The sequence below is a fragment of the Panicum virgatum genome, chromosome 1N (assembly GCF_016808335.1).
Source record: "Panicum virgatum strain AP13 chromosome 1N, P.virgatum_v5, whole genome shotgun sequence".
In the NCBI taxonomy this organism is placed as follows: Eukaryota; Viridiplantae; Streptophyta; class Magnoliopsida; order Poales; family Poaceae; genus Panicum; species Panicum virgatum.
In genome coordinates this window covers 30197569-30220377 of record NC_053145.1, presented here as the reverse complement: position 1 = coordinate 30220377, position 22809 = coordinate 30197569, and the positions used below count along the sequence as shown (strand labels likewise).

General features: G+C 44.8%; 1 protein-coding gene across 6 annotated transcripts in view; it reads right to left on the bottom strand.

Annotated features, from left to right (window-relative positions):
- Window positions 1–22107, bottom strand: part of LOC120655604 — a 32951-nt gene extending 10844 nt beyond the window's left edge. The window contains exons 1-13 of one of the 6 annotated variants that reach the window (XM_039933501.1): window positions 21845–22107; window positions 21402–21578; window positions 20847–21003; window positions 20488–20758; window positions 20168–20393; window positions 19964–20087; window positions 15830–16039; window positions 14398–14871; window positions 11881–12375; window positions 8805–9323; window positions 6544–6599; window positions 6421–6475; window positions 43–552 (exon numbers count right to left, since the gene is read on the bottom strand). In XM_039933501.1, the coding sequence (XP_039789435.1) occupies window positions 43–552; window positions 6421–6475; window positions 6544–6599; window positions 8805–9323; window positions 11881–12375; window positions 14398–14871; window positions 15830–16039; window positions 19964–20087; window positions 20168–20393; window positions 20488–20758; window positions 20847–21003; window positions 21402–21451 (3147 nt within the window). In that variant the 5' untranslated portion in view covers window positions 21452–21578; window positions 21845–22107. The remainder of the gene's footprint in view (window positions 1–42; window positions 553–6420; window positions 6476–6543; window positions 6600–8804; window positions 9324–11880; window positions 12376–14397; window positions 14872–15829; window positions 16040–19963; window positions 20088–20167; window positions 20394–20487; window positions 20759–20846; window positions 21004–21401; window positions 21579–21844) is intronic. The other 5 variants (XM_039933502.1, XM_039933504.1, XM_039933505.1 and 2 more) reach the window with 5 other exon arrangements.
- Window positions 22108–22809: the final 702 nt, after the last annotated feature.

Genomic DNA, 22809 nt, shown 5'->3' with positions numbered 1-22809 from the left:
GTTACTGAATAGAAAACTTGTATTTTTTGAATAGAAACTCACCTGAGAATTTTGGTCATCTTGTTCGCCTGTAGATAACTGCAGCCTATTAAATTCCTGTTGAATATTGTGGTCATCTTGTGCATCTGTAATCTCCTTGGACTGTGTTTCACTTGATCTTACAAGAAAAACAGGCAGTTTCATTCCATGCAGTAATCTATCAGCCGGCGGTACATCGAACAGGTCTGGTTTGATCTCGCTGGTCTTGAAACTTTTGTTCACGACGGTGCTGTCCACATAGATGAACCCCTTATCATGCAAGTCTTCAGGTTGCCCCTCTTGTGATATTATTGTGTGAACAACTATGAACTTCGACCGTGGTAACAGAAGTCCTTTTTGCGGATATGCTTCATAGTGATGCACCTTGTTTATGGTGTACCGAAAAAGGAATGCGACGTAGTCATCTGTAATGTTTTCTATGCTCATCAGGAATCTCGCTTCTTTTTTCTCCAAGGGCCATTTGAACTCCAAGGGAAAGGCCTCGATTAGCTTAATCGTGGTAGACGTGCGTATCTGTAATAAATTGCAGGAAAGTGATGAATTTATAATGATGAAGCTTATGAAACAGGTTATGGATGATCTTCAACCTATCTTAAAACCATTTCATTTTTCTCAATCTAGTGGGCAACATCATCATCGACAAGTTCAAATCTGGCTGATCATGCAAACAGTTTGCCTAAACTTTCTAATGCCTGAGAATCAAAGGATTTTGTGTCTTCTTGCTCTGACGGATAATACGTTCGCAAATTTTGAGACAAACAATCTGTGACAAAATTTCAGGCTTGAAACATCCTTTCGGGGAAGCTATATATATACATCTCTCCCTCACACAGACAACATTAGACAATAACATAGTCTTTTGGTAAGTTTTAATCATGATTATGGAAGAGTAGACTATTTTGACGACCAAGGGTGGTTACTCTTGGATCATGAGTGATTGATAATGTTGAGTGGATTTGATCTATCTCTTGTTTCGTGATGTATAGGTGTAGGATGTGATGTGAAGGGCGACGACACCCTTGGATCATGAGTGATTGATAATGTTGAGTGCATTTGATGTATCTTTTGGTTCATGATGTACAGGTGTAGGACGCGACGTGACGGGCGACGACATGCGGTGAAGGGCGAGCTCCAGCTTGGGTTTGGTGGACCATGCAGTGATGACGTTCAAGCAAGAGACTTGGCGCCTATGCATCATGCAGTGGCGAAGAACAAGTGGAGGCTTGGTGCTGAGGGACTTGAGGAGTCCGGGCGGAGTCATGGGCGATCCACATGGCGCACGGTCAGAGAAAGAGTTCATGAAGAGCGAGATGGTGATAAAGACGGCGCCAGTCAAGTCAAGGATGAAGGTGATGGCAAGCTCTAGTAGGCTGCCCGTGCGGCAGGAGTGCGAAAAACTTGAAGGCGTCGAAACTTGATAGAGACCAGACACGCGTCGATATTAGAGTTGGTAAGTTTACCGGTTTGGGTCTCAAAATCGAGAACGAACATGTTTACTGATTCGGGTCTCAAAACCGGGGGCGCATCCGGTGCGGCCGGATGGTGGTGGTGGGGACATGTGGCGTCATCACGATGCTTGCATCGAGCCGAAGTAAAGTCGTGCAGGCAGCGTGTTCATCCGGTGCTCGAGCAAAAAAGTGGACAATATTACTGTGAGGGATATTTGGGTTGTGTGCTTCATTTAAGAGCATTTTGGTTATTCGCTAAGTACCTACCTTCTATATCTATATATATATTATAAAGATCGAAAATAATTGAATTTTTTTTAATTTAGATTGGGCCCACCTTACCTCTCACGCTGGACCCACCTGTCAGATCTGAGGGAGGTGGGAGGGATTGCATAAAAATTAAGGGAAAATTCGATTCGTGCCACCACAACTCCGTGAAATTGGGTGTCACGTTCAAAATCATGCCACTCAATGGCATGGATTTCAACATGAAATTCAACTTCAAGAAATTGTAGTGGCATGGATCAAAATGACCCAAAAATTAAACCTTGGGGGATGTTTGTGCCCAAAAGCGATTCTTTTTTTCACCACCTCGTGTACCCGCCTCGCGCAGTACCCAACCCACCCTGTTGCACCTCCACCCTCGCACCCGTCCTCCCCGCACTTCGGGTTGGCTAGCTTGCTGGCCGCCGAGCTTCGCCTCCGCCATCCGCAAGCACCGACGGTCGCAACCGCGACGGCCACCGGCTCCGCGTCCGCTCTTGCTGGCCACCGAGGGCTCCGCCTTCGCCCGTAGCAGGCACTGGCGGCCCGCGTTCCTACTCTGTCGGGGCGCGCGTCGTGGGGCAGCTTGGGGGGCTCCCTCCGCTCGGCGACGGAGCGCAGGAACCGCCAGGCAACTAGCAGTAGGCACACAACGACGCGAAGGCGCATTAGAAAAAGACGGGACTCGAGGAGGCGGAGGAGCCTGTCGGCGAAGGGGCGGCTCGTGCCGAACGCCAAGGAGAAGCCTCCTCGTCAAGCTTCGAATCCTCCTCTCCCCCTTCCCCATCTCCTTCCTCTCCAACCCCAAAACCTCCCACGGCCGGCGAATTCCCTATGCGGGGGGGGGGGGGGGGGGGGGGGGGGGATTTTCTGGCAGGTGGCGCGCGCCGTGGTGGCCGCCCGAGCGGTAGTCGCCATCCGCTGCGGCGAGGCGGTCGAGCACCTCCAGTAGGTGGAGGCTGGTCACGGCCGTGTCGAACAGCTCCGTTATTGCTTCCTTCCGTCCTCCCTCCCTCGTTCGATGCTGCTGCGACTTGATGGAGGACTGTGAGTTGCGAGAGATTTGCTGCTTCTCCCTAGCACGCTGCTGCTGTGTTCTACGATGTGGCTGAGCGGAGGGTGGAAGGGGATGGGGTGCAGTCGTGTCTAGAAGCACCGGAGACGGCACTTGGATGCAGAGACTCGAGAAACATGCAAGCAGAGCAGCATGCGGTGGTAACGTCAAGCTCTTGGGCTGCAGTTAGGACGATTTTTGTTGGGTTGGTTGGCCTCTTGCCACTAGATCTATAATACTTTTCTGGCAAATTTTTTTTGCTTATACCGAATTTAATTCCTAGCTACTAATCTCGTGAGGCAGCTATACTATCAGTTTTTGGAAGATACGATTCTTAAGCATTCCATATACAAGATATGAAACATTTTTGCATGTTTTTAATCAACCTGATATTAATAATGGTGGTATTTTTGACCAAGGTAATCTATTGTCTTATTTTGTATCTGCCTAGCAATGCTATAAGCAACGAGATATTAAAATCTCAAACTATATGGAAAAGATGTCGAATAAAGATTTGGTATTACTACGTGTGTTTCTACAAATATAACACATGTGAATAGTATTTCGTTTTTAAACACGTGCGGAGTACCGCACGTGCGTCTCTACTAGTATATATAAATGTATGGTGAGCTGTTTGGTAGTTACCTCTTTGACACCTCTTTGGCACTCTCTCATTTGGAGGTCCTGTCATTGGTTTTGATAGCTAGGATTTGAGAGAGAGGTAGAGTGGATATTTAATTTGATCTTTTAGCCATCTTAGCTTTTTTTTGATAGCTAGGGTTTGCGAGAAAGGCAAAGTGGATATTTAATTTGATCTTTTAGCTATCTTAGCTTTATTATGCTTAAAAGTGGCTTGTAATGGAACCTTGTGAAGTATTGAAACTTTATAAATTCCTGTCCTTTTATTTCGTTCCGAGCTTTTTGTTTTTCTTTTTACCTATTTTCGGAGTGATTTTCAATTCTTCAATTTGGCCGGATTTGAGCCGGATTTCTTGAGGGGATTTGTTGCTAGAACATTTCTGAACATCTTTGATTCAATCCTCTTTCAAATCTCTCGTGAATCGACTTAGATTTTGAGTTTCTCCAAATTCATGTTCTTGCTAGGGTGCTTTGGTTTTTCGCTCGATTCGTCGTGGCTACTCAATCTTTTCGCGAACTTCTTCGTGGATCTATCAGGTCGTTTGGTTGTGCATCTATGATAGAAATTTTTCTTGGATTCATAGAGTTTTGAGGAAGCAATTCTGATTTGAAGTGTCGCTTTGCTTCTCGTTCATCCTTCTAGTCTTAACTATTCGGGTAATTTTGCTCCTGGACACTCTACAATATTGATTTTTGCTAGTGGACACTACTCAATCTTGTCTTTGCTCATGGACACTCTTTAAGTATGTATATTTGCTACAAGACACTTTAGTCATTAAAATAATGATTTCATGGTTTAGAGGAGAGAGAAAACGAGTAAAATGGCCAAAATAACCCCTGCAGTGCTATTTGACTTCCCTCTCTCTTTCTCTCTACTTTCTCTCTCTCCCCTGTTTCTTTGTCCCCGCGAGCAGAGCTCGCCGGCCACGGGCCACCGGGGCACCACACTGCGCCGTGATCCTGGTTAGACAGGGCACCCGACTGGCCGCCAACCAGCTGCTCCGTGCTCCTCCTCCCCTGCACGCTAGCGCTCGCCCAGCACCCGCATGCCACGCGCCGCGACATTCTCCTGGCGGCGGCGGTCTCCTGTCGAGCGGCGGTCGCGGGCCCTTCTGCCACAAGAGGCGGCGCCGGTCGGGGGGCCTTTTGTAGGCAGCGGCGACGCCGGCTCCTGTGCCCCTGACGAGCGGCGGAACTGGTGGGGGTGGGGGGCGGCCGCCGGACTGGTGCAGGCGGCGCGTCGGCCCCTACCCTGACGAAGGCGGCGGACGGGTGGGGGTGTGGGGCGGCCGCCGAATGGGTGCAGGCGGCGCGTCGACCACTGCCCTGATGCGGCAGCAGATTGGTGGGGTTGGGGGGCGACTGCTGGAGGGGAGGAGGCGGCGCCGCGGCCACGCGCCACCACACAACTTCGCGCGGACCCAGAGCCATGGCGGCCACGAGCTCCGCCACTGCGGCAGCAGCGCTCGCATCCTTCCCCTTCCCCACCTCCGCCTCCTCTTCCCGCGTCTCCGCCAGAGGCCACCGCGGCCCGAGGTCCTTCGGGGCCGGTACCATCAGATGCTCCAGCGCATTGCCAAACCTGTCCCAGGGTGCCCCGGCGCCGGCGCTGCCCAAGCACCAGATCGAGCTGGTGGGGGTGGGGGGCGACCGCCGGAGGGGAGGAGGCGGCGCGTCGGCCCCTGCCTCTGACGCGGCAGAAGGGGTGGGGGTGGGGGGAGGGCGGCGGACGGGTGGAGGCGAGGGGGTGGGGGGTCTCGGGTTTGGATGGGTTGAAGTCAGGGGTAATTTGGTCATTTTGCAGATTTTCTCCCACTTTCTTTTTAAAAATGATTATTATAATGACTAAAATGTCTTATAGCAAATATGTATGCTTGAAGAGTGTCCATGAACAAAATTGAGTAGTGTCCACCAATAAAAACTAGCATTGTAGAGTGGCCCAGAGCAAAATTATCCAAACTATTCTTGCGCTCTCGGGAGACGAGACACAAATGAGCGCGATTCGCGCGCAGCGCACCGCAAATCCAATTATGCGGTCGCTCGTCCCGAGCCGTGCTAGCGCGCGACGGATGACAGGTCCAGGTGCCGCAGGTGGTGGCACCCACCCTGCGTCCCCGCGCACCTAGACAACATATGTTTGTAATTTTTCTTTCTTCCATTCAATTAATTTTTTATCATAGTAATTTAACATTTGTACTCATGTGGACTCTTTATGTGCATAATCGATACATATAAGTTGTCTAATAAAATTCTAATCCAAGTTATAACAAAAGTTATATGTATAATTTATATCTGTCATGAAAATTGTGCTACAAAATTATTATGTAACAAGTTAGGATGAAGTAGTTGTACGTATAAATCCCGTGTTGTTAGAAGTTGTATGCATAAGTTACACGTATAAATTGTATATATCTTGAAAGTTATGCTAAAATTATAGTCTGAAACAAAATGTTATCAACGAGTTATATATGAAAGTTATATACATAAATTAGTGTATTCTAAAAATAGAAAGTTGCGGGAATAAAAAATTTATAGAAATAGAAAGTTTGCTGTGGTCGGGAATCGCTCACTAGCAGGCCCCGCAGCGCACGCTGCTGTCCGGCCTGCGGCGGCGCGCACTGCGCGTGCGCGCGGTAGCCGGCCAAGGCGCTAGAGGCCAAGCAGGCTCACGTGAGGACAGTGCATGTGGGCTGTGGCCCAGCCTCGGGGCAACCAGCCCTTCGCGTGAGAAGTCAGCAAGCAGTTACGTGGCCCTTGTTTTTGTTTTTCCTTTGTTTATTCTTCCTTCAATAAATTGCATGCTTATTTGTTTATCTAAAATACTAATATGCAAAAGTTATACATCAAAAATGGCAATACGACTAATAATTTGGGGCGGAATGAGTACTATCCAATGTCAGCTTTGGAAATAATCATGGGAAACATTGGCATAAATTTAGAACAGCCACGAACTAGTGAGAGGACAGAGGAGGTAACCTGCGTTTCGTAGTTCCAGATTCGAACATAAAGGTCATCCTGGGTCGTAATAATCCTGGATTATAAAATAAAAAAATGTATCACTCCAAATATGTATCTTCACAAGAACAGAAGTCCACTCACCATGGCTCTGTTGGATGCACATCTATGGTATTCAGCCACGTCAACCCAGATTTGCACTGCGCGCAAATGCCAAATATAATAAGCACACAAGGAAAGTCTAATTGATGTTGCATAATGCGCTTGATGTTCGCTGCTGAAGCGAATGCAGCAAAAAGAGTAAAGTGCGTCAGCGGTCTCTAAACTTGTTCGGCTATGTCTTCCCGGTCCCTAAACTCGTAAACCGATCGTTTAGGTCCTCAAACTTATTTGACTATGTCATTCCGGTTCCTAAACTTATAAACCATCTGTTTAGATCCTCAAACTTATCCAGTCGTGTCATCCCAGTCCATAAATTTGGTTCTGAGTCTCATCTAAGTCTAAACCGGATGATCTAAAACCTCTATATCAAAAAATAATTTATAACTTTTTCATATGAATTCGAATGAAGACAAACTTTATATCAAAATTGTATCTCTCGATGCGATCTACAACTTTGCAGTTGAAAAGTTTTTGAATTAAAATTGTTTAGAGTCCCAAAATTTAATTTTAACTTTTCTTTAAAATATATAAACTTACAACAATATTTTGAGACCCTAAACAGTTTTAATTCAAAAATATTTCAACTACAAAATTGTAGATTACGTCGAGGGCTACTATTTTGATATAAAGTTTATCTTCATTCAATTTCATATGAAAAAGTTATGAATTACTTTTAGATATATAGATTTTAAATCGCCTTGTTTTGACCCATATAATACTCAAAATCAAGTTTAGGGACAAGAATGACATGATTGAACAAATTTAAGGATGTAAATGTTTGATTTTCTAGTTTAGGTACCGGGATGACACAGTGGAATAAATTTATGGACCGAGATGACACAAATGGATAAGTTTGAGGATCTGAACGGTCGATTTGTGAGTTTAGGGACCGGGATGACACATCGACATAAGTTTAGAGACCGGTGATGGGCTTTACTCCAGCAAAAATGTAAATGAATAAACAAGGAGAACAAATGATTAATCAAAACTCAGATGTCACTAATCTGTGGCCACTCATTAGTGTTGGGATTGGCACCTCCAATGTACGGCGTGCAGAGGTGTGTAGCCTAGTTGTTGCAATATCAATTGTAGATAAGCATCACACTTCAATAAATCCACCAATAAATCAATCTTACCCCATCAACTATGAGGAAAAATAAATAAACCATTAAATTTGCCTATAAATTTTTTTGAATACTTAATACTTAAGGGCATTCCCAAAATCCTTCATGTAGGATGATATCCATGGAATTATTTACATTGCTAAATGTGCAAGACTCGATTTCAACACGAAATCCAACACACTTGACACTATTCAGTTTGCACTGGGAGAAGATAGTGTCCTCGTAATAGATGGGAGAACATGTGTGATTGGTAGAGATGAGAGAGAATAAATTCGTTAGAGACCCAAATCATGGATTGTAGAATACACTCCTATTTTATTTACAATACCAAATTTGGCAAACTTTGACCAAATGTATAGAAACAAATGATAACATTTATAATACCAAATTCGTTTCATAGAATCCACCATGAAGTATATGTTGATGGTGCATACATTGGATAGTATAGTTGTTGCAGTACTATTTATAGATTTGGTCAAAGTTCTAATACAATATGTAAATAAAAATGGAGGGAGTAGTTTTTAAAGGAAATGTCTTAATTATGTGGTAGCATAGACATCATCCATGGACACCATGGTTGGATTTTCCCTAATTATATTTCAGGCCACTATGGGAGTAGGTTTTATGGTACACTACTCTTAGTTTTGTGGTTTGGTATTCGAGCCACATTATTAGCCATGGATAAATCCTTAACTGTATGTATTTTTAAGGTTGACGCATTCAAACTCTTTGTACATAATTTACCGTGCAATAGTCCGGGAATATTTGGGCTCACTGCTGCTATTCGTTCCGTCGAATGGTTATTTTCCTAAGACGGTTGGGCACATGGTAGTAGAGGTGAACGCAGCAGCTTTCTGTACGTAATTTAGAAATGACTCGCTTAAAATTGATATATTGTAGCACAATTTGCTAAAAAGTTGATAACTGCCATCAGCGTGTCCAATTTTCCTAACTATATTTTTAACGTTATTCACGTGCCAAATTAAGAATGTCAGTTCCAATAACTTTTCAATAAGGTACAGTTATTTTCAATTGATTTTTTCTTGAAATCAAACTTATAGGGGTGGTTAGTGAATGGCCTATGTATTTTTTGAACTATTACATAGCATAGGAACTCACCAGAGAATTTTTATCATCTTGGTCGTCTGTAGTTAACTGCAGCCTATCAAATTCCTTCTCAATATTCTGCTTGCTCACTGGAAACGCTGAAGAAGTAACCTCCCACGACTTCGATTCACCTGATGCTACAAGAAAAACTGGCAGTTTCACCTCATGTTGTAATCTATCGGCCGACGGTACATCGAACAGGTCATACGTGATCTCGCTAATGCGGAAACTTTTGGTCACCACAGTGCTGTCCACATAGACGAACTCATGACCTTGCACATCCTCATGTTCTCCCTCTTGTGATATTCTTGTGTTTTCAACTACCAACATAGACCGTGGTGGCAGAATTCCTTCTTGCGGAGTAGATTCATACTGATCCACCTTATCGCGGGTGTACCTTATAAGGAAAGCAACATAATTATCTGTAATATTTAGTATCTTCATTAAGAATTTCACTCTCTTTGGCTCCAAGGGCAAGCTGAATTCCATGGGATCGACATGGATTAGCTTAATCGATGAAGGCGTGCGTATCTGCAAGAAATTATATATATGAAAGTGATGATCTTCAACATTTCTTTGGAAAGAAATTACTGGTTGCATGGTTACTTTGGAAGGAAAGGAACCAACGTGTCTTTCAGAGAAAATCACAAACGGTCAGCGAATTAGTGACACTAGTCTATCAATCCGTGCTTTCGCATGGGCTAATTAAAATTAATATAAGAATAATATTAATATTAATAATTATCTATCTCACGTTCTTTTTCATTTGTTAAATATTCTAACACATACTCTAAAATATATATTTATCATTATCTAGTTACAGTAGATTTCATTTTGCATCACACCTCCATATGTATTCGATATATATTTAGTTAAACTATTTGTTTGTGAATTGGTATTCTTATTTCTTCCACCATACATGAATATATGGTGACATATATCGTGGATAGTATTTTTATATAAATAATATATTAATAATGATAGAAACAGTAATTTAAAATTTTTATAGTAGTGCACTTTAATATTTTATTATAATTATATAATTTAAATTCAGATTTAGGAGTAATTTAACTTGTAACAATAATGACATAATTGGATAATTTATATGAAAATTTAGGGTGTATTAGCATAGGTGGGTAATTTACACATAGATTAGGGATTACTTTAGAATTTTTTTATAATGGTAAAGGTGGGTAATTTAGATACATGTTTAGGGGTTACTTTAGTCTATTTTCATAATGGCAGATGTGGGTAATTTAGATACATGTTAGGAGGTTACTTTAGTCTATTTTCATAATGGAAGATGTGGGTAATTTATTAGAAAAGATAACATATCCGATGGTTATTATAATTAGAGTTGTTGGATTGATGACTGTATGTTTCTTATTTTTGTGAGAATTTATAGGATTTCTCTATTTTTTTAGAGTGTCCACCTAGAAACCTAGTTGGCTTCATGTGGAGGTTTCAAAGAAGCCGCCAATTAGTAATAGTAAGATTGATTATGGATGAAGCAAAGGTCTGGGCCTATGCAAGTCACACACAATTCTTCCAGCTGTTTCCGGAGTTTTTGCATAGCCCTCCCTTGGTTGATGACTTAGCTACAGGTCGCGACACGTTCATGATGTAATTTTCCTTTTCGCGACACTCTTCTTTGTAATTAAAACTCTCCTTCTTCTTAAAGAAAAACATGCTCAGGCACAATCGCCAAAAAAATAATCTTCAACATTTGAAAACAATATCATTTTTTTCTGCATGTGCATCTAGTGGGACGGGCTACATCCACTACTACAAAAATAATTTCTAGGAACACCCCAAAATCTTTTTAAGGGTGGACCGAAATTTCAGCCATTTCTACAAATAGAGCGAAGGTACTGTAGCATCCGACCCGTCCCTAAAAATACATTTTAGGGGCGGATCACCCTTCACCCGCCCCTTAAAATAGCAGTCATTTGTAGGGGCGGGTGAGTCCATCGCCCGCCCCTAAAGACTTCAAAAACCACCGGCTTGACTCTGGTAAAACAAATTCGAAAGCCATCGTCCTTATCTCTTCCTCCTCGAGGCGCGTGGGTCAGTGGGTGGCCAGGACCCTTCTCCTTATCTCTTTCCACACACTCTCTCTCATTGTCTCTTCCCTCTCCCTCTCCCTCTCTCTCTCCTCTTCCTTCCCTCTCCAAGCGCAGGGCACTTGGGCGCCATGCATGGGAGAGCAGCGGCGGCGTATGGCGGCGCGGCGCAGCGCCGCGACCACGGCGGCCCGATCAAGCCGGGGCGCGGACGCGGCGCGTGGGTCGGCACGGCACGGCAGCGCGCGCGGCGCGGCGGCCCGAACGCTGCGAGCACGGACGCTGCGGGCGGCCAGACGCACGGGCCGGCGTGGCGCGTCCGCGGCGGACGTGGCCGCGGCGGGGGCTGGGGCTGCGGCGGGGGCTGGAGCGGCGGCGCGTGCGGACGAGCCACGGCACGCGCTCGGCCGCGGACGCGGAAGTGGCGGCGTGCGGTCGGACGAGCGGCGGCACGCGCGCGGACGCGAAAGCGGCGGCTGGAGCGGCGGCGCGCACGGCCGCGGCCACGGGTGCGCAGCGGCTCTGCGGCACTGGCGCCGACACGGGAAGCGGCGGCGGCTCGGAGGAGCTGCTGCAAGTGATTTTTATTAATTTTTTATTCGATTTGTAGGGGCGGCTGTCGGCGTGGCCCGCCCTTGCAAACAGCTATTTTTAGCTGCGGAAAGCAGGGGCGGGTGCGACATCCGCCCCTAAAATTGCATTTTTACCCGCCCCTATAAACTGTTTTTCTAGTGATCATCAATGGAAGTTTGAAATCTAGTGGATCAAACTACAATTTACTAAAAACCTTGCAAATGCCTTACGATTCTCTCTGATGGATAATACGTTCGCAAATTTTGAGACAAATGATCTGTGCCAACTTCATGGTATCGAACCATATCCATTCGGCGAAGCTATACGTTTTGAATCTCTACCTCCCTGAACGTAGTCAGAAGTCTAAATCCTTCTTTACCAAATGTCTCATTAGAAAATTAGCCTGATGAACGTAGATTTATTTAATATTTTATAAAAAAAAGTTGACTCACCTGAGAGTTTATTTCCGTGGGCTTTGAAAAATCCTGTTTGCTTGCTGGAGACACAGATGGAATGGCATATGGCATGACCTCCCAAGGCTGAATTCCATGTCGTGCTGCAAAGAACATTGGCAGCTCCACCTTTTGAACTAATCTACCATTAGTTGGATCCTTGAACAAATCCGCCGTGACGTCGTGCCTCTTGAAACCCGGGCACACGATGGTGCTATACACAATAGCTGATTCCTTGGCCCGCACGTTTGCTGGTACCACCTTGTGTGGTACCCTTCTGTAATCAATTTTCAACTTCGTCTGTGGTAACAAAATTCCATTGCCATCAAGAGAAAAATACTTTGCTGTCACATGCTTCATCCCTATATAGAAAGCAACCCAGTCATCTGTAACATTGACTATCGTCATCGTGTATTTCACCTCTTTTGGCTCCAATGGAAAGATGAACTCTTTGGGATAGACCTGGATAAGCTCGTCTGTGGCCAATGAACTTGTCTACAAGGAAGAACAAAGTAATCGGCAATAGGATTTGGTATAACATGCAATTGAAGAATACATATCTTACAGGAAGAACACTGTTACTATTGAGTTTAAACAGGCTACCTCATGCCAGACTTAAATAGACACATAATCACTGATGCAAATATTTATCTTAAGATTTCAAGTATAAAAGCTATTTAAGATCAATTTAGTGGGGGCAAAGACCGTTACAAAATGAAGGTTAACTATGATCAGCACACTAGCTACACAATTCAACATAATGATATACAACGTTCAAAATACCAATTCTTGCATCATTTTAACAAATAATATTTCTATAAAATGAGCAAAATTTGTTGTGTGAAGTACATCTACACGAGTTTGTTTGGTACAATCTACATACTCAATATATTAGTAAATAAAATTTCCATTGTGATGGTACGCAATTCCAAAACGTGCATTATTTGAGAATTGAAGAGTATGAACAACACTGATCGGTCTACTGCTTCCACTAGTTACTATCAACATGCCATTTTCAAGGAGATAACTAAAGGTTATACAGTGGAACCAGGATCCAAACATGCATCTACTATTTCTAAAATAATCAATGTTTCCTTGGTCCGTCAATCAGAATCCGGACAAATCAATCCGAATTCTAATCGGAAGCCAGACAAATCAATCAAATCCAACGAAAAAAATAGCGCGCTATTTCTCCGCTATCGCGGCGCTATAGCGGGCCAAAGCAACTCGCGCGACGCAATTGCTCATTTTTGCGCTATGCGCGCTATTGCCGCTATTGCCCGCTAAAGCGCCGCTAAGCACGTTTAGCGCTAAAGCGCCGCTAACCAGCCGCTATCGCTGGCAGGCTCAAATCAAACAGCGTGGCCCGATAATTCCCAAAAAAAAAAGAACATCATGGCCCGGCCCAATCGGCTTGAAGCCTTCAGCTGAACCCTAGTCGATCAGCTGAACTCAGTCACTCGAGCTATTCAGTTGGCGGCGGAGGGCGGCGGCTGCTTGACGGACGAGCGCGGCGGTCGAGCGGCAGCCACCTTCCCCGAGCTTCCATTTCCGGCGGCGGGTGAGCGCGGCAGATTGGCGGCGGGCGAGCACGGCGGCTGCGGGCGGCGGGCGAGAGCGGCGGCTGCGGGCGAGAGCGGCGGTTGCGGGCGGCGGGCGAGAGCGGCGGCTGCGGGCGGCAGGCGAGCGCGGTGGCTGCGCGGGCGAGCGTAGTGGCTCGGCAACGGTGGAGGTGGACGAGCGCAGCGGCGAGGGGCAAGCAGCTGCCGGCAGCGGAGGCGGTGAGGGGCGACCAGCTGCAACGGGGAGACCGGCAACGATCTCTGGTGAGCAGCGACGACAAGCTACCTCACGCCCAGTTATGTCTGATCCAAGAGAAAGTCCAGATGCGCCAACACCAACACTAGTCAAGTTGTTCTCCCCTGTTCTTCTCCCCAGTAAACACTAGGCAGTAGGCAATATTGACTATTGAGACCTTGAGGAGGATTGATATATTTTAATGTTTTCTGTATTTGTAAACAAATAGCGCAATAGCGTGAAAATAGCGGCGACATAGCATTTTCATTCAGCTGGAGCTACTGCGCTTAGCTGCCGCTATAGAGTTCGCTATAGTGCCAATAGCGTCCAGGACAGCCTCGCGCTAAATTTCATAGCGCGCGATTTAAAACATTGATCAAATCCCAATCCGAACATGAACAATCAGTGTCTCGCACAATCACGGCACGACCTGTACATAAAGTGAAGGAACACAAAATTGTATTACGTAGATCTATTATGTTACCCGTACCAATGCACAGGCACTATGCTAATGTAAAGTAATTTTGCCACTTGTAAGGAATTGAAAACCAGACACTATTTGTGTTGCTCAATGAAAAGTTCATATTTATCAAGTGAAATTTTGTGCGTGGCTGAATAAAAATACTTAATAAAATCTTCCTTCTTCTAAGCATGGTAATTATATGCACACAAATCTTAAATCATTAATCTCTCCTGCAAAACTTAAATTATTAAGCTCACCTTGGAGACTGCTTCTATTATTGGCAGATTGGGTGCTTCCGGACGGTTAAGATTTCCTCTATCACGGTCTAGTTCATGTAGTTCGAGTAATGGTGGCACATCATATACAACCGTCAAAGTCACTTCATCAACCACTTCAACAGCATCAACGTTGAACATGCATTCGGTGATATCCTCATCGGTTAGATCCTTGTTGACTTTTGTGCTCTGAACGTTGAACATGTTTGCATGCTGTTTATGCTGTGGTTCCTTCTGCAACGATATTTTGACAGTACAGTTCGATAGCGGTGGCACAATGCCGCTTTTTGGCTCTGGTAAGTAATGCAATGGGCTCAGCGTTTGAATGTTAAATGCAATATAAGAATCCTTCTCGTTGATTAGTTGTAAAGAGCATGATATCTGTTTGTTTCGCTCAAAAGGAAAATGTAACTCAGGTGGCTCAATCAAAAGCAGCTCATTCCAGTTAGGAATTATCTGTCAGAAGAAAGGCAAGCACGTTATATGATAGTTCGGGTCAAATTAACTTGTATGTATCAAACTGTAGGGGCCGTACTGATGGGGGTGGTAAAGGGTCTTAATTTTTTGTCAAGATAATCTAAGGGCCAGGCCTTAAAAGGGTCGGGTTCTAATCTTATTTAATTTTGAGCTAAAAAAATTAAGGGTCAAGTAGGATTGTGAAGAAATCATTAGGACCATGATCCGTTACCACCCCTGTGCATTCTCCATGCTACTAGAAAACCTGCTATTAGTAACAGTTGGCAGACCGAGATTACCTTTTTGATCTAGTTTCCCAACCGGTACTACGAAAATGAGAACATTCTTTCAGCAACCAGCACTAAAAGGTGAGATAGCCAAAAAATAAAAAAAATATTTCAGCCACAAGTTATGGGATTTTTTCACGTGAAATATATGCGCGTGTTGTGTGTTTGGTTTAAATCCGGGATCTATTGCCTCGTGCATAACGTTGGAAAATTTTCTACCGGATTGAGTCCTCCAAAATTCCTCAACATTTCCAACATTCTAAAGGGGGCCTAAAAGTATAAAGACCCAGATGCTTGTGAAAAAAAAGAGAAAAGGAGCCGTGTGATTTACTGGACCCAACAACTAATTGATCTTAACTGCTTCATACATGGGCATGCAACTAAATAACTGAGCCGGTGGACTTAAATTTGAGGAGCTTAGCGGAGGCCAGGTTCGCCAGGCCAAGGTCCGCCACGGGGAGCAGGTGTTCATATATATACAGAACGAAGTGAGGAGCTGAAGCAGCGACTTGAGGTTAAAAATCTAACAAGCTTCGTCAGATTGTATCCTGCGCGTTTTTTGTTTTTCTTGTGTCCTCAGGAGTATCGAAGGGGTTAGACTTTACTAATACCTACTCTGCCATAAAACTATTTTTTAACCATAGGATAAGAGGGTCTTAAAGTGGTTTTACCTGTCCAATAGTTGGTTCACGGGGATTGTTGATTTGCCAATTCTCATTGTCCGACATATTAAGATCATTAATTATATTCGATATAGAAGGCCGTTTTCTGGGGTCTTCTTCCGTGCACTTTTGCCCTATTTCAACGCATTTAGCAACTTCTTGGTAACTCAGTGTTGTTTCCTTCTCTTTCTTCCACCTGTACCTCCATCTTCTAAGAACCTGTTATTTCAAACAAGGTAATACGTATACGATGACAAAATATTCAACAAGCATTGTAAACACATTCTTGTGTACATCAACGACATAAATCAAGTTAGTTAAAGTGTCAACAATACTGATCGCCAATAGAACTGTTAACAAGACTTTATTAACATTTTGAAGTCAACAACGACGATCATGTGTGTGGGATGACAAGACCTTTTCCTTCGTGGAGAAGCTACGTAATACAGACAGTCACAGCAAGATATAGGAAGTGGTGGGAGCCTTTGTGGTGAACCTACAATTTTGATTAGAGGGACTTGATGACTGGGAGCATATCTATATTGAAACTCCAATATATATGAACTAAAGGTGGCATCTAACTACCGATACCATGCGCTAAATTTTCATGCCGAGTTTGTATATTCGCTACCTCAATCATTTACATTTTCATATTTTCTGATTAAGTGCATATACTTTGTTATAGTAGTTATTTCTAGGACCGACTCCAGGTTGCAGAAGTCTTCATTGTCGGTGCAAATACTAGGGGAACTATATCTAATATGTCATGATTTAGTTTAATTATTATGTAAGTAGTGAAAGATATAGGGTAAAGTTTTAATTTTGCTAGATATGATGCGGCATGGCTATAATACGGCTATTGATGGGTTCGCAAAGACAGGTAACGTGGCCCCAATAACCAGAAATTTTAGGCGACTATATGAGGTCCAAAATAGACGGTCACTCAGAAATCTATCAATCTTGGTTACAAATTGGAATTTTTTATCATAACATATATATATATATATGAATGAAAGAGTAAATTGCACTTTAGGTCCTTAAACTATCAAATCGTCCATTTGGATCCCTAAGCCATGTTATGTGGTTCATCCGGGGTCTCAAACACACAAAGCGAGTTTCCAACACCAACGTGATATACCACATGGTGCTATGCTCGCAAATATTTATAAAAAAACCTATAGAGTTCCATCTTCTCCAATTTGCCCCTTCCTATGTTTCCCTCCCCATTCTCTCCATCTCCATTTTGTCAAGCAAGTTGCCCTCAGCCCCTGACAGCGAGAACAGCATGGCGTCGACAGCCACCACAGCCCCGTTGTTTAAGCCCACCACCCCATGACCGCTAATCTGCTTGCCACCCCTACCGCTAGTGGCGGAGCTGGTGGAATTTGACACATAGGGCCACATATATAAACTGCTTAAAGCACTCAGACTATTCCCACGTCCCATAGTTGCAATAGTGATAGGCTAAAAGTACTTAAATTGCATGATTTATACTATATCCCCAATTTCAAATATAATTGCATGACAAACTCAACAAAATTTTTGAAAAAAAGACAAAGAAATCACCTAACTAGTGCCGAGTGGGTTCATCCCCACCTATCAATCTTATCTTCATCAACCTTCATTTGCATTGCTAGCTTTCAATGCTACTAAGTCAGGGTGTCATGCACCCTTAGATTCACGTTGTATGGTTGGAGAAAAATTGACCTGCCTGCCGCTTGGGGCTGCTCCTGTTTGCCCATCCGCCTGCCCTACGTGCCTCTGCGGTGCGCAGATCCAACCTAGAATCCTTGGCCTGCACCCTCCAGGCTCCACACGCCGCTATGCCTACCTCTAAACAAGGGGCCACACACCCACGGGCCGCCGACCTCCATGCGCCACCCTCCCCCAGCCTCTAAGCGACTCCAACCACCACCACCGCCCGCCCATAACGGCCTCCAGGCACAGCCGTACTTGCTCTCCCTCCACAAGACTATGGCCCCGTGCATCAGCTGGATCCAGCGCGGACCGCTGGCGCCGCCAGTAGCCCTCCATGCCTCCACACCTCTGCTCGTCTTCCTAGGTTTGGGAGTAGGCTCCACAGGCGATCGTTAGGCAGGCATGTTGAGAATGGAAGCCGAGCAGATGCATGCGGGTCATATCGTGTGGAAGCAAGCTAGCTAGGCCAGGGCGAGTTGCTAGGCTAGTAACCCGCGAAATAACCTGGGCTGACTAAGACTAGGTCCACTCCATCTATATATTTGCTGGGCCCCGGAAACAAAACAGGGACATAAAAGAATTTTTTGGCCCATGCCTAGGGTCGTGGCTGTAGTTGCCCTAGGTGTGTATCGACCCCTGCCTACCATCAAGCGCTCATCGCCATGTCCGCACACACTAGAGCTCACCGCAGTCAGCCGCCATGTCCTGCGGTGGCACAGTGGGGGCCGGCTCTGGCAGCAGCGACAGGTGGTCGGGGCTGGACATAGAGGGGTGGCCATGGACGCAGCCCATGTGGTGCGGGGTTGTTGGCCACTGGCGGTGGCGGAGGTGCATGGGTGGGGGCTGGGCAGTGAACTGGAGCGAGCGCGCATGAGGACATCACAATGTGGGAGGGGGACAGACACTACTACACAAAACTTAACAGAGGCGGTTTTCGCAACCACCTCAGAGTAAAGATCACAAAAAATGACACATTTTCTGAGGCGGTTTGCGTGCCCGCCTCAGTTAATGAATTAAAAATATAATAAAAAAGAAAACCCATGATGTGCCCCGCAAAACCATCACAGGCCCGCTAAAGCCCATCTGAGCGCCACTCGCCATCGCACGTCTGCTGGCCGCCACGCGCCGCCCGAAGCCCGCCAGACGGGGCGCCGACCGCTGCCCCTCCTCCCCCGACAATTGCGACGTGCTTCACGCCGACCGCCACTCCCCTGTGGCGGGGCTGCCAGCCTTGAACCCCCGGGGCCCGATCCATGGATGCCCGGGGCCAGCAGAGCTGCCGCCGCCCTGACCACCGCCTACGGCCGCCAGCCCCGACTGCTGCCCCAAGCCCGCCGCGCCATTGGAGAGACAGAGGGAGGAGAGGTGAGGGGAGGAGAGGGGCAGGGTGAGGGTGAGGGTCGGTGCGCCACAGCAGGAGAGACAGAGAGAGATAGCGAAGAAGAAAAAACCCTAACCTAAGTATATATACTCGGAGGCATCTACCGCGCCGGGTTGGGCTTTTCTAAGTATGGTTGGGCTTGGCTTATTAAATGAGGCAGACTTTTGTAACTCGACCGCCTCTGAAAATAGGAGTATTAACAGTGGCAGTCATCATAACTACGACCGCCTCTGTTAATCAATTTTCTGAGGCGGTTTTTTGAACCGCCTCAGTTAAAAGGAAATGAACGCCTCTGGGCGGTTATTTTGTGTGCCCGTCTCAGAGCTCCAAAAAAAGTCGCTGTTAATTGTTTTTTGTAGTAGTGCGAGCCACAAGTTCTGTTGCCTTACAGGCAGGGCCGTCGAGCTCCCCCACGGCCGCACGAGCAAGGGTCCGAGCTCCGCCACCGCGAGGGTGCGGGAAGAGAGAGATTGGGGAGGGAGAGAGAAGAGTAAATGAGAGAATATAAGACTACGAAGCCACAAGTTCCGTCGCCGTGCAGGCAGGGCCGCCGAGCTCCCCCACGGCCTCACGAGCAAGGGTTCGAGCTCCGCCACCTCGCGGGTGGGGGAGAGAGAGATTGGGGAGGGAGAGAGAAGAGTAAATGAGGCGAATATAAGACTACAAAGCCACAAGTTCTGTCACCGTGCAGGCAGGGCTGCCGAGCTCCCCCACGGCCGCACGAGCAAGGGTTTGAGCTCCGCCACCTCGAGGGTGGGGGAGAGAGAGATTGGGGAGGGAGAGAGAAGAGTAAATGAGCGAATATAAGATTACCATGGGGGATTTTTGTAAATAGATGCTAGTGTGGCACCACGTGGCATGACATAGCAGCTCGGACTCACACGTGGTGCGTTTGGGACCTCGTATGGACCACTTAACATGGTTTGAGAGTTTGGGGACCAAGGTGAAACTGGGGGACAAGTTCCGGGACCTAGAGTGCAATTTACTCTATATGAAATGAACAACAATATGCATTGACAAAATCTTAACTAGCCCAGCTAGAAATGTGAGGTGATAAACCTTACATTTTTTATATCAGGGTGTTCTTTTCGTCCAGTCACGAGCTCAATTATAATAATACCCAAACTATATATGTCTGTCTTGAATGAGACCTCGTAATGCTTCATGAATTCTGGAGCACAATATCCTCTGCATGAAAAAAAAATGACACATGGCATAAGAAAACATCACAAAGGAGTTAGAGAGCAAAGCTCTTGAACAAAGCTTACTGTGACATCTGAGTGTTTGTAGTGATAGCTTTTGATGCGCCATCGTTAAGAAGTTTAGATATACCAAGATCCGCAAGTTTTGGTGCCATGGAATCATCTAGCAGTATATTCTCAGGCTTTAGATCCCTATGAATCATATGTTTTTCCTCGTGAAGATATCGCAGACCGTCACAGATATTCTTAATTATTTTATAACGTGTTTGCCACCCAAGTCCTCTCAATTCATCTGCATAGGTACATAATAATAATTGTGAAAAAGAGAAGACACATCAATGAAGTGGAGAAAACATGTTCACATAACAAAAAGTCGACCCGCGCACCAGTGAGGTGTCTGCGAAGACTTCCATTGCTCATATACTCGAAGCAGAGTAATCTTTCTCTCTTCTCGACGTAAATATATTTCACATAATCTTCTGATTCGGGATCTTTTATAGGTATATTCTCTGTATTTGCACAGAAGCCTAGAAACTGTACTATATTTTGGTGCTTAACCGTCATCAGGTTATCAACCTCGCGATGAAATGACTCCTCTCTGATTGTTTTGTCGCTGAAAAGCCTTTTCACAGCCACAATCCTGTTTTTGAGCATTCCCTGTTTGAGTTGACTCTTGTTAGTTGTGGAACTTATAGCTTACTGTCAGGCAATTTGAAGGGCCAGTATAGCGAAAGGTTAATATTACCATGTAAACCTCACCGAAGCCACCACTTCCGATTTTTCTCTCCTTGGAGAAATTCTTTGTGATGTAACTTAAAAACTGCAGCGGCAGATTCGTCGGGTCGCTGCCTCCATTGAGTATACTCTCCAGGATGTCATAGTTCAAATATATGTCTTCCATTCTGTGTAAGTAGTGCACTTATGAATTATAGGAATCAAAATTTGACATCTTTCACCTATATTGCAACCCAGGGTTGGTGAAATTGGTGCAATGCGGTGCCATTGTGTGCGACGTATCTGAATTTTCTAATCTTCTGGTAAAGTGCGCAATACTAGCTGTAAGTTTTTTACGGAAAAAAGATATGCACTGATGCTCAAACTGAGCAGCCATACCCATACTATTATCTCTTCGATAAATCAAAGATAAATTGTGTTATTCTCAATCTGTTCTAAGGTTTAGAAAACAATAACAATTCATAGAAAATTGATGGCAAACAGGGAAACTGGGATAATAAGACCAGAATTTTTGCGAATGCTTCAAAGGCTAAACTCGATCATTAATAAGCAGGTCTCTAAATACCTTAAGAAGCCGTACTGTGCAGTGAAGCCAAGCTCCGTGTCGGAGGCCATGAAAGAGTTGAGATGGATCTGGTATCAGGATTGCCCTGTTCCAGAAAAGGTGAGATCTAGATCCGGTCCTGCATATCCAGCAATAAAGACAGCCCTGTTCCAGAAAAGGTGAGATCTAGATCCGGTCCTGCATATCCAGCAATAAAGACACGCTTAAACGGTGAGTTGACTATATCTCTGATCTAAATGCCAGCCGAATATAGTTGACATGGAAGCTAAATTCAAACAGAAATGCTGAGGCAAACAAGTAGAGAACGAACTGGCAAGCAGAAAAAAAAGGAAAAGAATGCTAGCTCTATGCACAAGTCCAACAGAGATATTTCAACGACAGATCTTGACAACAGCAACGATAAAGTTCCGAAAAGAGCAATGCAAAGAAACAATTGCACACACCTGTTTGCACTGAAGCACGCTAGATTGGTGTGGGAAGGCTACACGCACTTCTGAGGTCCCATCACTTATATGTTTCCTTAGCTTCCGAAGGCTTGCACAGGATACCTTTAATCATGTAGCCTGATCTGATCCCAATTCTAGTTTAATTCATATAGGGCGACTAGTAAGATGTCCTTACTGCCACGCATGTGCGAGCTGATTGACGTGCCTGCTGGGTCTTTAATTTTAATCTTTTTCTTTGCGTGCGACTGATCTAGATCAGTTTGATTTCTTAATGCTACTTGTGCATTCAATAAGTTAGCTTAAGCTTTCATGCTAAGCAACATACACTACTACAAAAACGATTTCTAGCAACACCTCATTTTTTAGGGGTGGATAAAAATTTCACCCGTTCCTACAAATGGTCTGCGATACAGTAGCAATATGGCTGCCCCTAGAAATACCATTTGTAGCGATAGCTCACCCTCCAGCCGCCCCTAGAAATACCATTTGTAGGGGCGGCTCATCCCCCCTACAAATGGTATTTCTAGAGGCGGTCAGATTGCTACAGTACCGCAAACCATTTGTAGGAGAACAAGATTATCTAATCATTTGAACTATATGTATATGTTTTACTCTCATTACTAACTAAATTATTTACTAGATCTATGGAGGAGTGAGAAGAAGACTTGTTTTTCCCCCCTATTTTTACACACCTGCATGATACCTTTTTAAGATGTAGTGGTACAATAATAGGTTTGGTTTTATTTTTCTCACAGTACTATTTAAATTATATTTTTCAATATCTATGCATATAAAGAAGTATATTTTTATTGCCATTTATGGTTTTCCTTGGAGACTAAAATTTATGAATGTTTTAATTCTATTTATATTATTTGTTGCAGTTCACAGATAGATAGGGTATGGATTTACAATGCAAATAGGATGGACGCATATTTCGGTGGAGAGCTTGATAAATTCATTAA